At 46.4% G+C, this 19559-nt stretch overlaps 1 protein-coding gene across 1 annotated transcript in view; it reads left to right on the forward strand.

The window, feature by feature from the left end:
* The first annotated feature begins 3828 nt into the window (after window positions 1–3828).
* DGKQ (diacylglycerol kinase theta) overlaps window positions 3829–19559 on the forward strand; it is a 132196-nt gene continuing 116465 nt past the window's right edge. Inside the window, exon 1 of the mRNA XM_044270756.1 lies at window positions 3829–4269. Coding sequence (XP_044126691.1) covers window positions 3981–4269 — 289 coding nt within the window. The 5' untranslated portion in view covers window positions 3829–3980. The remainder of the gene's footprint in view (window positions 4270–19559) is intronic.

Below are 19559 nucleotides of genomic sequence, written 5' to 3' on the forward strand. Positions count from 1 at the left end.
ACAGTATACAAATGGCTAACAGTCAAGACCCCATCATGGCTCTACCAGCAAGAAGAAAGAAATATGAAAGCCAGTTTCAAACTTAAAGGGTTTATACCACCAGAAATACTGTTATGTAGCTGACTAATATTAGCGATGCGCTAATGTCAGCACTACATAACAGTATGTTTTTGACATTTCTCCCTGCAGCCGTTTTGGTTAAATAAGCACATTTATAATATGCTAAAGAGCCCCTAGGTGCTATGTGGGTGTAAAATCAGCACCTAGAGGCTCCGTCTACTCACCCTTTATCCCGCCCAGGTCCCCTGTTGTGCTCGTCCCGCTCCTCTTGATTGATGTGACGGTTCGCAGCATCACTGACAAAATCCCGCGCCTGCGCCGTTCACTTCTGTACTCGGCGCAGTGAGTGAATGATGCGCCTGCGCAGACTACGTCACAGTGAGGAAGCCAGCAACAGGAGAGTGGCCTTCACTCACTTGCACCGAAGACAGAAGTTAACGGCGCAGGTGCAGGATTTCGTCAACGCTACTGCGAACCGTCATATCAATCAAGGGGAGCGGGGCGGGCAGAACAGGGGACCTGGGCGGGATAAAGGGTGAGTAGACGGAGCCTCTAGGTGCTGATTTTACACCCACATAGCACCTAGAGGCTCATTAGCATATTATAAAAGTGATTATTTTACCAAAACGGCTAAGGGAGAAATGTAAAATACATACTGTTATGTAGTGCTGACATTAGCGCATCGCTAACGTCATTCAGCTACATAACAGTATTTCTGGTGGTAGAAACCCTTAAAGTTGTAAACTTTGCCATGGAACATAATAACTGTGCTGCTGCAAGACAATATGGAGTAACAGAAAAGATGGTTCGGGACTGGAAAGCAAATGAAAAAGCATTAAAGAGTATGCCAAGGGGTAAGTGTGCATTAAGAAGAGGCACCCCACATTGGACAGAACTCGAAAAACATGTAGCAGACATGGTGAATGAGCATTACCAAAACGGTGTAGGGACACGAAATAAAATAAGTTTGTTTGCACTCCAGTGGGCCATATCTAACCCAGATCACAGCAGCAGATGGCGAGTATAGCCCAAACCCTATATTTTAACAGAAAAAGTTGGGGGTCGTCTTATATGCCGGAAAATACTAACTGTATATAGTCTCTTAGAAGTTTCACTTATGTAACTTTACCATGAGAGGAGCAGTAATAAATCACATGTAGTGTATGCAGTGCTCTATACCGACAAACAGAACCTAATAGGCATGAGAAAATGAAAGGGCAGACAAAAGAAGTGCTTCAGATCTTATCTCTTCTGTAACACGCTTACATCAGCACACACCAGTCACGCGGCACCGCCATCTACCTGCTTCTACCATGTTTCATACTAAGCAACTACTTCACATAAAGACATAAGTATGATATCTTATATACAGAACATGGGATATTCTGATGTCAATGAAGCTTAAAGGGGTTGTCCATCCTTTTTTAGGTGATTATTATTTATTATTAAAGCATATATGATAAGGACTCATCCACGCGAACGTGTGCCGCCTGTGCCCGCGTTGCGGCCCGCAGTCTGGAAGATACAGTGCGGAGGAATGGAAGCACTATGGAGTCCTTCCCTGTATATCGGTCCGTGCCTCCACACCAGAACATGCTCTATTTTTTTTACGGTGCGGATGGATCGCGGACCCGTTAAGGTTGAATGGATCTGCATCCGTCAGCGCTGGCCACACAGATTGAGGGCTGCAATATACGGTCCCCAATGCCCAGCACGGGCAGCACACGTTGTGTGAATGAGCCCCAGGGGGTATACATACAGGATACAAAACAACTGAACATGAACAAGACTGGTCACAAACTGGTACAGAAGGAGAGAGGACCCTCAGGATTGGCGGGGGTCTGTAGTAGCAAACCGCTGATTGGCGAGGGTGCGGGTGCTTTCCGCATCCATATGTCCGTTACGCCAAATGCAGACCACGGACCCATTGAAGTCAACGTGGATTGTATCTGTATTTTGAGGATCCACGGTTTGCATGGTTGCATGTGGGGGCCTAAACCCCTCCGCCGTCTGCTCCAATACCCCCAAATTTGGTGCAAACTGTAAGTGGCAAGTAGAGATAAGTGAAGTTTTTAATTTGGCTGCTTGACGCCTGAATTTGTCACGAAGTGCATTTCTTTGTAAATATTGGGTGCAATGACAGGGAGCGATGATTGTGTACCCCTTAGATGCCGCGTTCATGGCCTCTGACAGCAATAACACAGTGTAAAATTAAATAAATAAATTACATCATACTAAGGGTACTTTCACACTAGCGTTATTCTTTTCCGGCATAGAGTTCCGTCCTAGGGGCTCAATACCGGAAAAGAACTGATGAGTTTTATCCTAATGCATTCTGAATGGAGACAATCCGTTCAGGATGCATCAGTTCAGTCCCTCTGCAGTTTTCTCTCTGGCCATAAATCCTGAAAACTTGAAATGTATTAATGCTGGATCCGGTACTAAATGTTTCGGAAAATCCCGATCTGCACATAGCTTTATAGGGAACCTGTTACATGGATTTTGTGTATAGAGCTGAGGACATGGACTGCTAGATCGCCGCTAGCACATCCGCAATACCCAGTCCTCATAGCTCTGTGTGCTTTTATTGTGTAAATAAACCGATTTGATACATATGCAAATTAACCTGAGATGAGTCCTGTATGTGAGATGAGTCAGGGACAGGACTCATCTCAGGTTAATTTGCATATGTATCATATCATTTTTTTTACACAATAAAAGCACACAGAGCTATGGGGACTGGGTATTGCGGATGTGCTAGCGGCGATCTAGCAGCCCATGTCCTCAGCTCTATACACAAAATCCCGGTGACAGGTTCCCTTTAATGACTCATGCACACGACCGTTGTTGTGTTCTGCAAAATGGGGTTCCGTGATCAGTTTTTTTTTCCGTGTGTCTTCCTTTATTTTTGGAGGACCACCAGACATGAAGGAAAGTAAAAAAAAGACTAAGTCAAGTTTGCCATGCAAATGATAGGAAAAAAACGGATGCGGATGACAATCTTGTGTGCCTCCGCGTTTTTTCACGGTTTCATTGACTTGAATGGGTCCGCGAACCGTTTTCCGTAAAAAAAATAGGACAGGTTATTTTTTTTGACGGACTGGAACCACGGACGTGGATGACAAACGGTGCATTAGCCGAGTTTTCAACTGACCTATTGAAAGTCAATGGTCCGCAGAAAATCACAAAAAACTGAACAACGGACATAAAATGAAACAACGGCTGTGTGCATGAGGCCTAAAAATGAGAAAAAATTATAATACTGGATCCGTTTTTCCCAATGACAACCAGAAATATGTATTGCAATGCATTTGTCAGACGGATCCGCATCCGGATCCGTCTCACAAATGCATCCGTTTGCGTCCGGATTGCTGGAACTGCCTGCCGGAACCCTCTGTCGCGAGTGTGAAAGTACCCTTACCTCATCCATTTGCTTGCGAAAAGCCGTCTGCTGCCATCTTGATTGAAAAGCTCTTGACCCGTGGTGACGGGATTTTGCGTGTGAGATCTTCAATCAAGAAGGCGGAAGCCTGCCCGTTACAATCAGATCAAATGGATGAGGTAAGTATGATTATTTTTACCCCCATTTATGGCAAATTGATTAACATGGCGAATCAAATTTCCCCTGAAATTCGGAATGAATGGCTCAGTCAGTCCCTTCAGCTGCGGTGTCGGAGAAGTCCCCGGTGAGTGCGACACCCGGGGTGGGCGGGGCCTGCAGAGTGGGCGGGGCCTGCAGTCCAGCCCAGGCAGGGAGGTGAGCGCCGAGCACACTGACACACACCATGGAGCTGACGAGCCGCGCTCACTGCTAGTGACTAGAAGACATGGTGTCTGCTCGCCCCGCCGATTCATTGGGCAGACATTGAGCCTTCCCGTCTCGCTTCCTCGTCTGCCTCGGGCCCTCCTCTCTGGGAGAGATGGCTGCGGACGGAGCGCGATCCAGGTTTGGGAATCTGGGCCACAGTGGAAGGGGAAGCAACAGCAGCAGCCCGTCTTCTAGCCCCAAGCTCGGGGGTGGCAGGAGCAGGACGCCCCCTCAGCAGCAGAAGCAGAGCCCCTCGTCACCTGGCAGCAAGCACCAGCCACTGAGGCAAGCTCCAGCCGCTTCTCCTGGGCACAGCTTCAAGAAAGTCACTCTCACCAAGCCCACCTTCTGCCACCACTGCACGGACTTCATCTGGGGGCTGGGCGGCTATCAGTGTGAAGGTAAGGCCATGCCATGGGCTTAGTGGTTCAGTCAGGGCTGCCAGGTGAGCACTGAGGAGAGAAGGGCATGCTGGCACACACATGGCATCTTCTGTGACTAGCACTGCATTGGGGAGGCCTGTGCCAGATCCAATCACTGCTCTGGCAGAAAACCAGTAAATGGTTGGCACAGAGTGCCCGACTACATAGGTCAATGCTATAGTTGCGGTGTAACAGACTCTGCTTTGCTATGTCCGACCAGTTCAGCACTGCTACATCTGTCAGTGCCATGGCTCGGATAAAGCAGTCCCTTTTATTGTCGCCTGCGCAAAATGTTGCGCCAAATGCTGGTACTCGCTCCAGAACTCAATGGACCTCGTTAACCGGTATTCTGTTCCTGTTCTGGCGCCTGGTGTGTCCCTCTGTCATTCCTCCTAGAAATGTCCAAACAAACTGACAGCTGGATGTCGCCATTCCTGTTGTCAAGGGTGTTGTCCTTCCGGCCTGGCAATGTCAGACACGGCACTTTGACAGGAACCCAATTGTTAACTTAGTCATACGGTTCTAGGAGGAATAACGGAGGAACAACACAGTAGGAAATAGGCTCCAGAATGATTATGTTAGGGGAAATCCAGGTGAGACAGGCATGTTAGATGAGCTCGCCGGTCCCCTGAGCCACATGAAATTAGGGGCGTGGGGGAGGACATAGCTTAAAGGGACACCTCTGTTTTGTTGTCATGGCTGAATTCTGACATAATGTGGTGTTAGGATATTTCCCAGCCACACTGATACCTTTGTGTGGTGACAATCTCTGTGGAACTAGGCTACGAGTGACCCACCTTATCACAGTGTCCTGCCTTGGCTGGCAGGGCACCGGTGTCTGTCCTATGCCCGGAGCCGCTCCAGATGCTTTCTCTGACTAATCACATGTGGCCGGATCTATTCCTGATGTCACAGGGGAAGGGTTCCTGAGCCCCCCATTCTCGCTGCGTGTGGTGGCATCACAGCTCTGTCTACTAATTCAACCCTTAATGAGTTTACGTAGTCAGAAGTGAGGAAGACGGGAGTAGATACCGGCTCGCGTATCCCAGGTTTTAGGATGAGGCCTGGCAGCTGGTCCGTTATGAACTCCACTGAAAGTCAATGGAAGACGGGTCCGATTTCTATTGTGTGTCTATTGCTCCGCATCCCAGGACGGAAAGCAAACCGCAGCATGCAGCGGTTTGCTCTCCGGTATGAGAACAGAATGGAATGCATTTTGGAGAATTCCGTTCTGTTCAGTTACGTTTTGTCCCCATTGACAATGAATGGGGACAAAACAGAAGTGTTTTTTTTTCCGGTATTGAGACCCTATGACGGATCTCAATACCGGAAAATATTAACGCTAGTGTGAAAGTAGCCTTACTTACTGATTAACTTTTATTAACTCATTCCTGGGAGGGACAGCAATACCACCACTGAGTTTGTACGTTATAAATTTTGTGACATTCATTTTTCGGGATAAATAACACAATAACTTTATTCTCTGGGTCACTACGATTATAGCAACTACACTATATATACGGTAGGTTTTTTAATGTTTTTGCATCACCGCATCCCAAGGCCCATAACTTTTTTCTTTTTCTCTTATTGAGCTGGGTGAGGACTTTTTTTTCTAGGACGATTTGTGCGTTTCATTGGTATCATTTTGGGGTATGAAATACTTTTTGATTGCTTTTTTTTTTTGTTGGCAAATAAGCAAAAACAGGCTTTTTTTTTTTTTTATACCCCATTCACTGTATGGGATAATTTACATGATGTAGTGTGGGTTGTTACAGATGCAACAATACCAAATACTTGGAGGGGACTCTAGTTAAACAAATTTTTATTTTTATTTTTCAATAGAAAAGGCTTTATTTTTTAACTTGGATATTTTTAATGCAATAAAACTTTTTTTACTTTAAACTATTTACTTTTCCCTTTGCATTGCTTATACATGCATTGTATTGTCCTTCAGTAGGCCATAGGCTGCTATGCCAAGACATCAGCACCCTGCAGTTTTCATTCATGGGGTGCCAGTGGGAGACAGAAAGTCAGTTTCCTCTGTAGCCATTTATATTCCGCGGTCACTATTGACTGCTCCATCTAAGGAGCTAAATGACTCAGATTGGCGCTTCTGCCAGCAGTTACAGCAGGAGACTGGCTTTCACGTGAGTGCTGAGCCCCCATTTTCCGCTGCACTTAGACTGGGCTGCCGTAAAAAGGTGATGGCCAAGCCTAAGGCCCCATTACACTGGCCGAACCTCAGTAAAATAATCGTTAACAAGCCTTAGTAGGAACTCTCATTAGCGATTACCTGATGAACAAGGGTTTCATGCAGACTCTAAGTCATTGTATGCTGGCAGCAGATCATGCCGTATTAACACACTTTGCTGTCAGCAAACAATAGTTCTGTATGGGGATGGCAGTAGTGATCACTCCTGCCCATACTGTGGAGGAGATCACTGCTTGAATAGCAACAATCTCCTCCACTGAGGAGCAGTGATTCCTGGGAAGGAGCGCTTCCCTCCCGACAATCATCTGCTAAATCTAGCAGTGTAAAAGGGCCTTGATGGCCCGTTAGTGACCGCTGTAGAAAGGCTTATTGGTGATCACTAAGGGGTTAATCAATGGCTAGAGACAATAAAACGCCACCAAACAAACTAAAATGCCAGTAGCAAAAAACGCTTGTGTGTCTTGCATTTCATATTTCCCCATAGGCTTTCAGCTAACTGCCGATAATAATAAGCTCATTATAACGTCACAAAGCGCCACTAATAACCCGTGTGTGAACGCTCCCTTACCTGCGGATACATGGCCTGTGACAGCGCCGATCAGTGATGCAGTTGTTTGCTCCTCCATTATTGTTGGTAGCACATCCCCTGCTGCTGAAGGAACAGCTATCATTTTTATGTCGTCCTAAAAAACGCGGTGAACGACAAGTGGCTGGACGTGTGTACGCTGGGCAATGGTCAGGAACCAACATTTGCTCAATCTCCGCCCCATGTAAGGCCTCGGTCACATCTCTGTCAAGCAGAACAGATATAGTTCACCGGCTGATCCGCTGTAATGAGGTCTGGCGGTGATCCGGCCACTTTCCGGGTTTCGGACAGAAAAAAAAAACATTGCATGCAACGGGTTTTTATCTGGCCAACAGCATTTGTGCTGGATCACGCAGCGGATCTGCTTGATGGACATGACAATGAGGTCCTTGAAGGGGTATTCCGTTAGGTGATAGTTATAGCTATCAGATTAGTGGTGTCCTACTGCTGGGACCCACACCGATCACGAGAAATCTGTACCAAACCACATAAAACTGGCATATAGACCCTCACTACTTATTGCAGTTTTGATGCGCTTTTTCTACAGTTTTATGCTTTTTCTTTGCTGTGGATTTTCTGTTTTAACACCGCCATTGAGGTCTATGGGGAAACCCACCGTACTTAAGGTGTGGAATCGCAGAATTAATTGGCATGCTGCGGATTTCCAAATCGGGCACACAGTGTGGCAGATGTCATCCACCATGCTGGTACTGTGTTACGCCGTGGTTTTTCCATGCGCACTCTGCAGCGTGTGCAGGGGAACATGCAGGAGATCCTTCTGTGGATATTCTTTCAGAAAATTCAGAGCATTTCCGTCCGATCTGCGCCAAGTTCACAAGAAATGGGGCACTGATGCGGGTGATATTTGTGGCTGAGGGTGCCTGGCATTGGCTTAGATTGAGCAGGTTGTGTGCCCTTTATAAATGGAGTGTGACAAATATAGCCACGATAACATGCAAAGTGCTACCTGTGCACCATTCTGTTACACAGGAGCATGCAGAGGCAGGCAGGGTGGTCGCCTCTTCCTGTTGCTAGGCAACCGCCTGAGCTCATTAGTGTGGTGGATGTCCTGATCATTCCCATCTTAGAGAAATGGGACTACACGGTGACTTTGGCTACAGGCAATATCACTCTCTGAATAAAAGTCTCATGTGTATGTCAATGCATAGGAGCGCTGTGTTCTGTTTTGTCCCTTCTGCCTGGATGCACATTAGGCTCTGGATGCACATAAATGTATTTTTCTTCCGTTTTCATTCTTTTTTACAGGTCCATATGCGGAACCATTCATTTCAATGGGGCTTGAAAAAAAAACAAAAAAAAAAAAAAACAGAAAAGCATTCTGTTTCTATAGGTCTGTTCCGCAAAAAAAATAGAACATGCACTATTATTATGCGTTTTGCAGTTGCGAACAAGGACAGGAAATGTTACAACGGATCCGGCAAAAAAATGGATGCAACACGGACGTCACACTAATATCATCTGCAAAATATATACAATAGTGTGCATGAACCCTTAGGGCTTGTTCACACGACCGTTGTGGTTCCGTGGCCGTATTGCAGCCCGCATACAGCTGGTCTGCAATACAAGGGCACTGGCCCGTGTGCACGCCGCATTATGGTTGCGGACCCATTCACTTGACTGGGTCCACAATCGTGGAGATGCGGAATGGAAGCACAGATCGGAACCACGCGGAAGAACTACGGCGCGCTTCCGTGGTGTTTCTGTGCGTGCCTCCACACAGCAAAAAAATAGAACTTGCTCTATTTTTTTTGCGCTGCGGACAGATCACAGACGCATTCAAGTTGAATGGGTCTCGATCCATTCCGGCCGCCGCCTGGACATTGCCCGTGCATTGAGGGCCGCAATTGCGGTCCCCAATGAATGGAACCACAGCGGCCGTGTGAATCAGCCCTCATCCTAATAGACAGCCTGTCAGTGGTACAGTGATGTGCTATAATACATTGGTATATAAGGTATTATAAAATCCTTGCCTCCTAATGAGAGTAAAAAAAAAAAAATGAATAAAGTCAACAAATAAAATTAATAAAGTTTATCAAAATGTTTTCCATAGAAAGGAAAATGGTAAAAAAAAAAAAAAACAAACACATACGCACAGGTTATCGCATGTACTTTATACTGCCCGGTGAACAACATAAAAAAGCAAAAAATCCGCAATTTTCTTTTTTCTATTCTAGTCTCCTTTACCCCCCTCCCCCCAAAAAATAAATAAATAAATGGTACCAATGAAAATTACATCTTGCCCTGCAAAAACCAAGCCTAATACAGCTACAACTATGGAAAAACGAGTTCTGGCTCTTGGAATGCAGCGACACATGGAGACGTACTATTATTCTGCAAAAGTAGTAAAAAACACATAAAGCTGTACATATTTGGTATCCAAATATGAAATGAATGGGTCAGGATTCAGTCCAGATGTGATCTGCTCACTACAGGCATCACATCTGGATGGAAACCTCGCTCATGTGAAATTCGCCCGAGGGGCACTCCCCCTGACACCAGTGTAAGTTATCTCTGCACAGGGACAGTATTTTATAATCCATTTAGATTGCAGATTGGGGTCCCTTTAACGGCGATTGCCAGGTAGCCCTCTTCCCGGTTGCACATTGTAGTAAGAAGTGCTGTATACAAGCACGCTCCCTCCCAGGGAGGAGGATAATCTTTCAGTTACGGGACCTGAGCGATGCTGTTCCCTGCCGTCTGCTGAGGACCGGCTCGGCTAATTGGCAGCCTCATTCAGCTCCACTTGTTGTCTACCACAGGATAAATACTTTCTAATAGGCCGCGTGCTTTAAACATAACCCTGTATGGGCAGGCTGTGTACATGCTCTCTTTGAGCACAATGGTCATGGTTTGGAAGCTCGCCAAGGCTGGATTTGGCCTACAATGGAGGATTGGGGCTTTGTAGTAAAAGCTACTTCCATCAAGGTTTGTTGCAGTAATGCTGCCAGACTGTTCTCCTGTCACTGACCGTGTGTAATGAGCTACTGGTAATGACCACAGTTTGGCGAAATTGTAAATGCGAGTCTGTATTTTATACTAGTGAGCAGAGGCCGCCGGCCAGGTACATAACGATCTGATGCTCTCAGTATTAATTAATGCTAGGAGCATCAGGTACTTAGGCTAGGGCTACACGGCGACATGTGTTGAGCGGCATATAGGGGGCAACTACACTGCAACGTGTAGCGCGGCATATAGGGTACGACTACACTGCAACATGTGTCGTGCGAACATATTTTGTAATGGTAGTGAATGGTGTCACACTGACATGCGACATGCTGCGACACGACAGTCGCAAAAATAATCCATTCTGGATGGATTGTTTGCAACTGTTGTGTCGCAGTTGCAGCATGTCGCAGTGCGACACCATTGACTACTATTATAAAAATTGTTGCGCGACTTTTGTGCAACAAGAAATCGCATGACAACTGTCACCGTGTAGCCCTAGCCTTATTCCCCTGCTTTGCAGCCACAGTTTGCGTCCTCAATAAGCTGATAGCCAGTATATTATGCCGCACTGTGGTATTTGGTGCTGCTTGGGCAGTATTTTGTGCTGCACTGTGGTATTTTGTGCTGCACTATGTTATTTAGTTCTGCTGGGGTGGTATTTTGTGCTGCACTGTGGTATCTAGTTCTGCTGGGCAGTATTTTGTGCTGCACTGTGGTATGTGGGTCTGCTGGGGCAGTATTTTGTGCTGCACTGTGGTATGTAGTTCTGCTGGGGCAGTATTTTGTGCTGCACTGTGGTATGTAGTTCTGCTGGGGCAGTATTTTGTGCTGCACTGTGGTATTTGGGTCTGCTGGGCAGTATTTTGTGCTGCACTGTGGTATGTAGTTCTGCTGGGGCAGTATTTTGTGCTGCACTGTGGTATGTAGTTCTGCTGGGGCAGTATTTTGTGCTGCACTGTGGTATGTAGTTCTGCTGGGGCAGTATTTTGTGCTGCACTGTGGTATTTGGGTCTGCTGGGGCAGTATTTTGTGCTGCACTGTGGTATGTAGTTCTGCTGGGGCAGTATTTTGTGCTGCACTGTGGTATGTAGTTCTGCTGGGGCAGTATTTTGTGCTGCACTGTGGTATCTAGTTCTGCTGGGGCAGTATTTTGTGCTGCACTGTGGTATGTAGTTCTGCTGGGGCAGTATTTTGTGCTGCACTGTGGTATGTAGTTCTGCTGGGGCAGTATTTTGTGCTGCACTGTGGTATGTAGTTCTGCTGGGGCAGTATTTTGTGCTGCACTGTGGTATTTGGGTCTGCTGGGGCAGTATTTTGTGCTGCACTGTGGTATTTGGGTCTGCTGGGGCAGTATTTTGTGCTGCACTGTGGTATGTAGTTCTGCTGGGGCAGTATTTTGTGCTGCACTGTGGTATGTAGTTCTGCTGGGGCAGTATTTTGTGCTGCACTGTGGTATGTAGTTCTGCTGGGGCAGTATTTTGTGCTGCACTGTGGTATGTAGTTCTGCTGGGGCAGTATTTTGTGCTGCACTGTGGTATTTGGGTCTGCTGGGGCAGTATTTTGTGCTGCACTGTGGTATTTGGGTCAGCTGGGGCAGTATTTTGTGCTGCACTGTGGTATGTAGTTCTGCTGGGGCAGTATTTTGTGCTGCACTGTGGTATTTGGGTCTGCTGGGGCAGTATTTTGTGCTGCACTGTGGTATGTAGTTCTGCTGGGGCAGTATTTTGTGCTGCACTGTGGTATGTAGTTCTGCTGGGGCAGTATTTTGTGCTGCACTGTGGTATTTGGGTCTGCTGGGGCAGTATTTTGTGCTGCACTGTGGTATGTGGGTCAGCTGGGGCAGTATTTTGTGCTGCACTGTGGTATTTGGTGCTGCTTGGGCAGTATTTTGTGCTGCACTGTGGTATTTGGTGCTGCTTGGGCAGTATTTTGTGCTGCACTGTGGTATTGCTGGCATTGCCTACTTATGTTGTCCCGTCTTCTGTCAAACTCACCTACAACATGGGGCCACTTGTAGGTGTTTTTCCCCAGGGCCACTTTAGGTTCCCAGCCTGCCCCTGGTAGTGAGACCGGCCATGGAGAGGAATACATCAGCATAGCCATAGAGATAATATCGGTGTGCCCTGTAATCATCTGATAATAATCTACAGCGAATAATGCCCTTCCTTTTTGTCATCCTGGTGCCTAGTGGCATGCTTTTTAGTAGAACCAAGTGGTGCTGGTTTTAAATGTTTTTATGCTTTGTTAGTTTTTTGTCATGCTTTTTATTGACTAACCCACAGACTGGGGCCATGATAGGTCCAAATGGGAAGTTAGTCATGTAGTACCCTTACCAGAATCGAATAGAGAATTGCTTAAACCAGCTATTGCAAAACGATCACTCCCAGCATGCCCTAATAACTGGAGGGCCGCAGATTGGGCATCCCTTGCTTAAACTATTGTCCCACTTGCCATATTTAGCTGTGGGTCGGAGGAATAAAATAAAGAACAGTGGGAATTTGTGACAACCTGTAGTCTGGTTTCAGGCCCTCGGGGTGTATTGTGGTATCAATGACCAGGTTTTATGACCTGAGACTAGGTAGGCTTGAGAACTTCCCCTAAGGCGTCTTTCACACGAACGATAGGGACGGCGTCAGGATCTGTTCAGGAAAAAACTCATTCCGTTTTTTTCAGCAGTTGCGTTCAGTGTTTGCATTTTTTCCATCAGGACTGTATCTGGAAAAACTAAAAAATAACCATCTACATCTCCTAGCCACCATCAGTGAAAAACACATTGCGTCGGATCTCTTCTGTTTTTTCACACAAGCCCCATTCACTTCTACGGAGCCAGAGCTGCATGAAAAACGCACAATATAGAAGACGCTGTGATTCAGTCGATTGATATGCGTTCACAACACGCATCACATCCGGACAGTTAACTCGCTCGTGTGAAAGAAACCTAATGGAACGTGGTGCCCTGGAGGAAAACATCAAACGTGTCAGACCTATGGACATTTTTAAAGAGGTTATCCCATGAGTCATTCTCATACCAAAGGTCCTAGAAGGCTGTTAATAGCCCAGTTTGTCTAGCATAGCAAATACATGTTTCATCATTTCTTTGCTTTTGTGCATATTCTGTGCTGCTAGGGACAAGCTCTGGTCAGTTAGTCTCCTTCCCCCTCTGGCAGCTGACAATATGTTCCTTTCTTACTACCACTTCAGAAGGAGTCTTCTCAGTTACATTGCCATGCTGTTGCAGAGGCAGGGCAGAAAACTATTGCTACTGAAAGGTCTGTCTGGCCATCAGCACTTGGCTTCTTAACCGTTGCTATACATTGCCTTTTTATGTAGGTTAATGTCACACTTCTACACTGGATGACTTTTTTTAAAAAGAGGGCATGCATGGCCCATCTCGAGCATTGATGGCATATCGCTAGGATATGCCGCCAAGGTCTGATAGGTGCTCATCCCACCTCTGACCCAAACATATCTCTAGAATGGAGCCTGCAAAGTGAAGGAGAGCGGACCACGCATGCGCAGCCAGCCTCCATTCATTCCTATGGGAGTGCCGAAAATAGCCAAGCGGTGCGCTCAGCTGTTTTCCAAAGTCCCATAGTAATGAATGGGAAGCACACCATGCATGCGCGGCCACTGCTCTATTCACTTCATCGGGGGAAACAAATAGCCGAGCCAGTGCTTGGCTATTTTCTGCAGTCCCATGAAAACGAATGGAGCGTGGTCCGCTCTCCTTCACTTTGCGGGCTCCATAGATTTGTGGCATATCCTAGCTATATGCCACCAATGCTTGACATAGGCTAACCGCTTCAAATCCAACATGGAGGTAAACTTTCTTACATAAGGTGGAATCTCTGTGTAAAATAAGAATAAACTAGCCCTGTAGGCACTCGCTCAGTGTATTGGTAATTTACATTTGTGCGTTTACGTGAAACGGCAATGTGAACAAGAAATTCATCCAGAATGGGGAAGATAATGCAAACCGCACTGCGTCCCATTCGGCTGTAATTACATCTGCTCACCGCTGTGATGTCAATTGCTAGCAGGGAAGGCGGCGCTCATACTAGTGGGGGCACCACCACCGTGTGTGACCGTTAGGCTGATCGTATGGTGGAATGGGTGCTAGTTTTCTGCCATATGGAAAGGGAACAATATCTCAAAAAAAGTTCCACCTTTGACTCATTGTTACACAGAATATTATGCCTAAAATATTGGGGATTATCTAGATATTTTTGGCAACTGCGAGTCAAACCCATGTTTTCTTTTTGGTCAGCCATGTGCTTTTATTGTGTAAAAAAAACGATTTGATGCATAGTGCAAATTAACCTGAGATGAGTCCTATCCCTGACAATAAAAGCACACAGAGCTATGGGGACTGGGTATTGCAGATGTGCTAGCGGCCATCTAGCAACCCATGTCCTCAGCTCTAAATCCCGGTGACAGGTTCCCTTTAAGTGATTCTAAAAACCTGACTGTAACTAGGGAAATTCAACCTCCATTGTCAATTACATTTGGGTAAGGGCTCATGCACACGACCATTGTTGTTGTTTTGTGGCCCGCAAATTGCGGATCAGCAAAACACGGATACCGCTTGTATGCGCGCGGCATTTTGCATAACGGAATGGCTGGCCCCTAATAGAACAGTCCTTTCCTGGTCCATAATGAGGACAATTATAGGACATATGGACATGGAAAGCACTAACACATGAGCCCTGAGGCTTAGTTCAGATCACCGTTCAGGTTTCTGTTCTTCTGATCTGTCAGAAGAACAGAAAAAATAACATAATGGATCCCTTTTTTTTTTTTTTGAGCATCAATTATGATCAGTTTGTGTCACTTCCATCCGAGAGCAGTTATTTTTGACAGGAAAAAAAGTCCTGCATGCAACTGATCTCTGACGGAACTGATACAAACTGATCAGAACTGATGCTCAAAATAATAGTTTAGTTTTTTTTCTTTATTTTTCTGTTCCTCTGACTGTTCAGTACAGAAAGCTGAAAGAAGAACGGAAAGGATGGGATTCGGCATATAACGGAGCCTATGGACTCGGTGTGCAAAAAATATAGTCTGTGGGGTCTGTAGGCTCCATTTAGCCAAATCCGTCCTTTCCGTTCTACACCTATAACGGAACAGAAAGGCGAACGCTGATGTGGAAGCACTAAAGCCTAATTCACACGTCAGTGTTTGGTCAGTGATTTCCATCAGTGAATGTGAGCCAAAACCAGGATTAGAGCCTCCACAGTCATAAGGTATAAGGGAAAGATCTTCTGTGTTTAGAGCCGCACCTGGTTTTGAGTCAAAATCACTGATGGAAATCACTGACCAAACACTGATGTGTCAATGAGGCTTAAGGCTGAGTAGGCTTCACTACTGTTGTTGGCTCACAATAACTAAAGTGTGAACTAGACCTAAACAGTGGCGTGCACCTGGCCTAATCTGGTTGAGCTAGTACAGGGGTCAGCAACCTTCTGCACTCCAGCTGTTTTTGAAACTACAATTCCCAGCATGCTCCTTTTTTTTTTTCTTCTTTTTTTTTTTTGGGAGTTCTGAGAAGAGCAGAGGAAGTGTGCTAGCTGGGAGTTGTAGTTTCCCAACAGCTGGAGCGCCGGAGGTTGCAGGGGCCAGGTAGGGCTGAACAGCATTTCCTTCAATTAGTGAAATCCTCATTTACTTGGGTTATTGTTGTCTAACATTAATATTGGTTGATGATCTGAAATATTCAAGTTTGACAAATATGCAAAGAAAAAGAGCAATAATAAGGAAAGGACAGATCCTTTTTCACAGCTCCGCACATTATCCAGTGAAGCAGGCCCAGGAAGCTGGAGGCTTACCTAGGCCTATACAGTTGTACAGAGCAGTAATACTGCCATCCCCATGTACAGATGAGGAGCAGGATTGCTGGCCTGTCCCTGGTGAACTGCCACTTCCATCTGTTCTCATTTGTTGATACAATCGCCAAAAGTAGTGTGAACAAAGAGCTGCTGGACAGTGTAGTCCACCGGGGTAACGTACAGCTCTCAAGTGTATTCTGTTACTATGGCTATATCCTAGGGACAGCTGAATCACTTCCAAAGTTTTCAGTGAATAACAACCCACCCGGCAGTCTGTGAGAAAAAAGCCATCTCCTGCCTTGTAGGGGCCCTCTGCATTACTTGTGTACCACCCGGATCCATTATATGGTTGTGAGTGTAGTCCTCGGGCAGACGGCTGTAACATCTGGCTTTAACAGGTCTCACGACCCAAACTAAGAGCATGATACTTTTAGGCTACATTCACCTCTGCGCTTTTGCTGTCCAGTTTTCAGATCTGGCATGGGATCTCTAAACCACAGCAAGACGTATCCGTTCAGAACGGATCTGGTGGTATTATATAGAAAATGAAGAAACCGGTACTAAAACCCTTGCTGGTATGGCCAATCTGACGCCAACGGGATAGAGGTTAAGACCGGCACGTAATACGGCGATTTTCATAAATGTTCCTAAGAGTGACATGAGTTATCCAAGAGGAGCTGTCACCACTCCTGATAATTCTAGAGAATCTATTCTTGGCACTCTATATTGCCCAGTTCCTCTATTATTCCCAGTAAAAGTTCTGAAGGACTTGTCAGCAATCTGCAATAAAGGTCCACCTGGGTGTTACCTGTTGGGGATGTGTCCCTGCAGAGTCAGTGCTGCCAGTGTCAGACAGCGCTCACCCCAACTGGTAACGCCGATTTGTAGCTCCAGCATTGTAACATCGCGGGGAATGCAAGTAGTTACTAAGGGCTCTTTCACACCTGCGTTCTTTTCTTCCGGCATAGAGTTCCGTCGTCGGGGCTCTATGCCGGAAGAATCCTGATCAGTTTTATCCTAATGCATTCTGAATGGAGTGAAATCCGTTCAGGATGCATCAGGATGTCTTCAGTTCCGGACCGGAACGTTTTTTGGCCGGAGAAAATACCACAGCATGCTGCGCTTTTTGCTCCAGCCAAAAATCCTGAAGACTTGCCGCAAGGCCGGATCCGGAATGAATGCCCATTGAAAGGCATTGATCCGGATCCGGCCTTAAGCTAAACGTCGTTTCGGCGCATTGCCGTATCCGACGTTTAGCTTTTTCTGAATGGTTACCATGGCTGCCGGGACGCTAAAGTCCTGGCAGCCATGGTAAAGTGTAGTGGGGAGCGGGGAGCAGCATAATTACCATCCGTGCGGCTCCCGGGGCGTTCCAGAGTGACGTCAGGGCGCCCCACGCGCATGGATGACGTGATCACATGGCACGTCATCCATGCGCATGGGGCGCTCTGACGTCATTCTGGAGCGCCCCGGGAGCCGCACGGACGGTAAGTATACCGCTCCCCACTACTACTATGGCAACCAGGACTTTAATAGCGTCCTGGGTGCCATAGTAACACTGAAAGCATTTTGAAGACGGATCCGTCTTCAAATGCTTTCAGTACACTTGCGTTTTTCCGGATCCGGCGTGTAATTCCGGCAACTGGAGTACACGCCGGATCCGGACAACGCTAGTGTGAAAGAGGCCTACAACGGACATGTCAGGCATGGTGACAAAAAATGTTCTAGATGTTTGTTGTGATGGTGGCAAGGAGATGGTTCCTTTAATTATGAGTAGAACACTAAGAGATGTTTGTGGCTTTCTGCAGACGATACTCTACACGTGTCATTCATTACAAGCTGAGCATTTGTGAGGCCGAATGATTTCATAATGCTGACTGCTGGCTGGTCGTCGGCTTGTGGAGACACCTACCTGAGCAGTAAGCAGCGTGGAACCTGTGTAGTGTGAACCTGGCCCTCCTGTAACATATCTCTTCACTGTTTCTTATGCTCTTATCAAGAGTTTCCGTTTTTTTGTTTCCACCATATGGATGCTATGAAGATGGAACTTAAAGGGGTTGTCTCATCATAGACAATGGGGGCATATCGCTAAGATATGCCCCCATTGTCTTATAGGTGCGGGTCCCACCGCTGGGACCTGCACCTATATCTGGAATGGAGCCCTGCAAGGTGGTGGCTCGAGGACTCTGGTCCAGCCACCACCAAGCCGGGTCCCCAAAGAAGTGAATGGGAGCGCACCACACATGACCGGCCACCACTCACATTCATTTCTTTGGGGCCAACAGTAATAGCCGAGCCAGCGCTAAGCTATTTTTGCCGGCCCCATAGAAAATTAACGGAGGGCCGCTGCGTATGCGCAGTGTGCCCTCCTTCACTTTCGGGGCTCTGTTCTCTATATAGGTGCGGGTCCCAGCTATAGGTCCCACACCTATAAGACAATGGGAGCATATCCTAGCAATATGCCCCCATTGCCCATGATGAGACAATAAAGCATATTTTACTTTATTATACTTACTACAGCCACAGATAATATTGGGTTTTTGGTGCTTTTAGCATTGCGCAGCATTTTCTTTAAAGGGAACCTGTCACCTCAAAAATTCATCTACACCCGCCAGCAGTACCTCATAGAAGCGCGCATCCTGTTAATATTCATATGTTTCATCCTGTTGTCCGATGCTGCATACGTTAAAAAAACTCAGTTTTATTCTCCATCAGCGATATAGTGCCGGCCAGCTTGAAGTCAAGGTAACCACGCCCCCTAACTGTCCCCTCTTGCCTGATAGTGACAGCCTGCAGTGCGGCCGCGATTCTCCAAGTCTCACGCATGCGCATTGCGCCGCTAAAACCCGGCTAACAGCGGCAGCAGGTGATTGAATAGCTCATTATTACAGAGCACGAGACTTGGGGAATCGTGGCCGCTGGGGGATGTAGATGCATTTTTGAGGTGACAGGTTCCCTTTAAATCTTATTGTTGCTTAGTACAAGTCTGTGTAAGGGCTAATGCACAGGGCCATATGTATTTTGGCGTTTGCAAAAAACGGATCAGCAAAAAATACAGATGACATCCGTGTGCATTTCATATTTTGTGGAACGGAACAGCTGGCCCTTCATAGAACTGTACTATCTTTGTCCATAATGCGGACAATAATAGGACATGTTCTATTTATTTGCGGAACTGACATACGGAAACGGAATGCACAAGGAGTAACTTCTGTTTTTTTGTTGTTTTTTTGTGGATCAATTGAAGTGAATGGTTCTGCAAAGGAAAACTGAGCGAAAATTCATTTGTGTGCCTGAGTTCCCACTTCAGTTATTTCAGTCAGTTATTGGGAGCAAGCACGACCACCACTGATGGATTGCAGGGTGGTCATAACCATGGAAACAAGCAGTGTATAATGTGATGGAAAAATGAATCCAGTCAGCAAAGGAGGCAATATGGATAATAACAACACATTAGTAAGTGCCTTATGTTAACATCCTCTACACCATAAATGCCACTTACTGAAGTGAGACAACCCCTTTAAAGGGGACCCGTCATCGCCTTTATACTGCCCATACTAACGGCAGAATAAAGTAGAGACAGGTGAGCTGATTTCAGAGGTCTGTCATTTATAAGTTAGAAATAAGTGGTTGCCGAGAACCAACATCACAATCATTGCAGACTGGGCCTGGAAAAGAG

The sequence above is a fragment of the Bufo gargarizans genome, chromosome 1, assembly GCF_014858855.1.
Source record: "Bufo gargarizans isolate SCDJY-AF-19 chromosome 1, ASM1485885v1, whole genome shotgun sequence".
In the NCBI taxonomy this organism is placed as follows: Eukaryota; Metazoa; Chordata; class Amphibia; order Anura; family Bufonidae; genus Bufo; species Bufo gargarizans.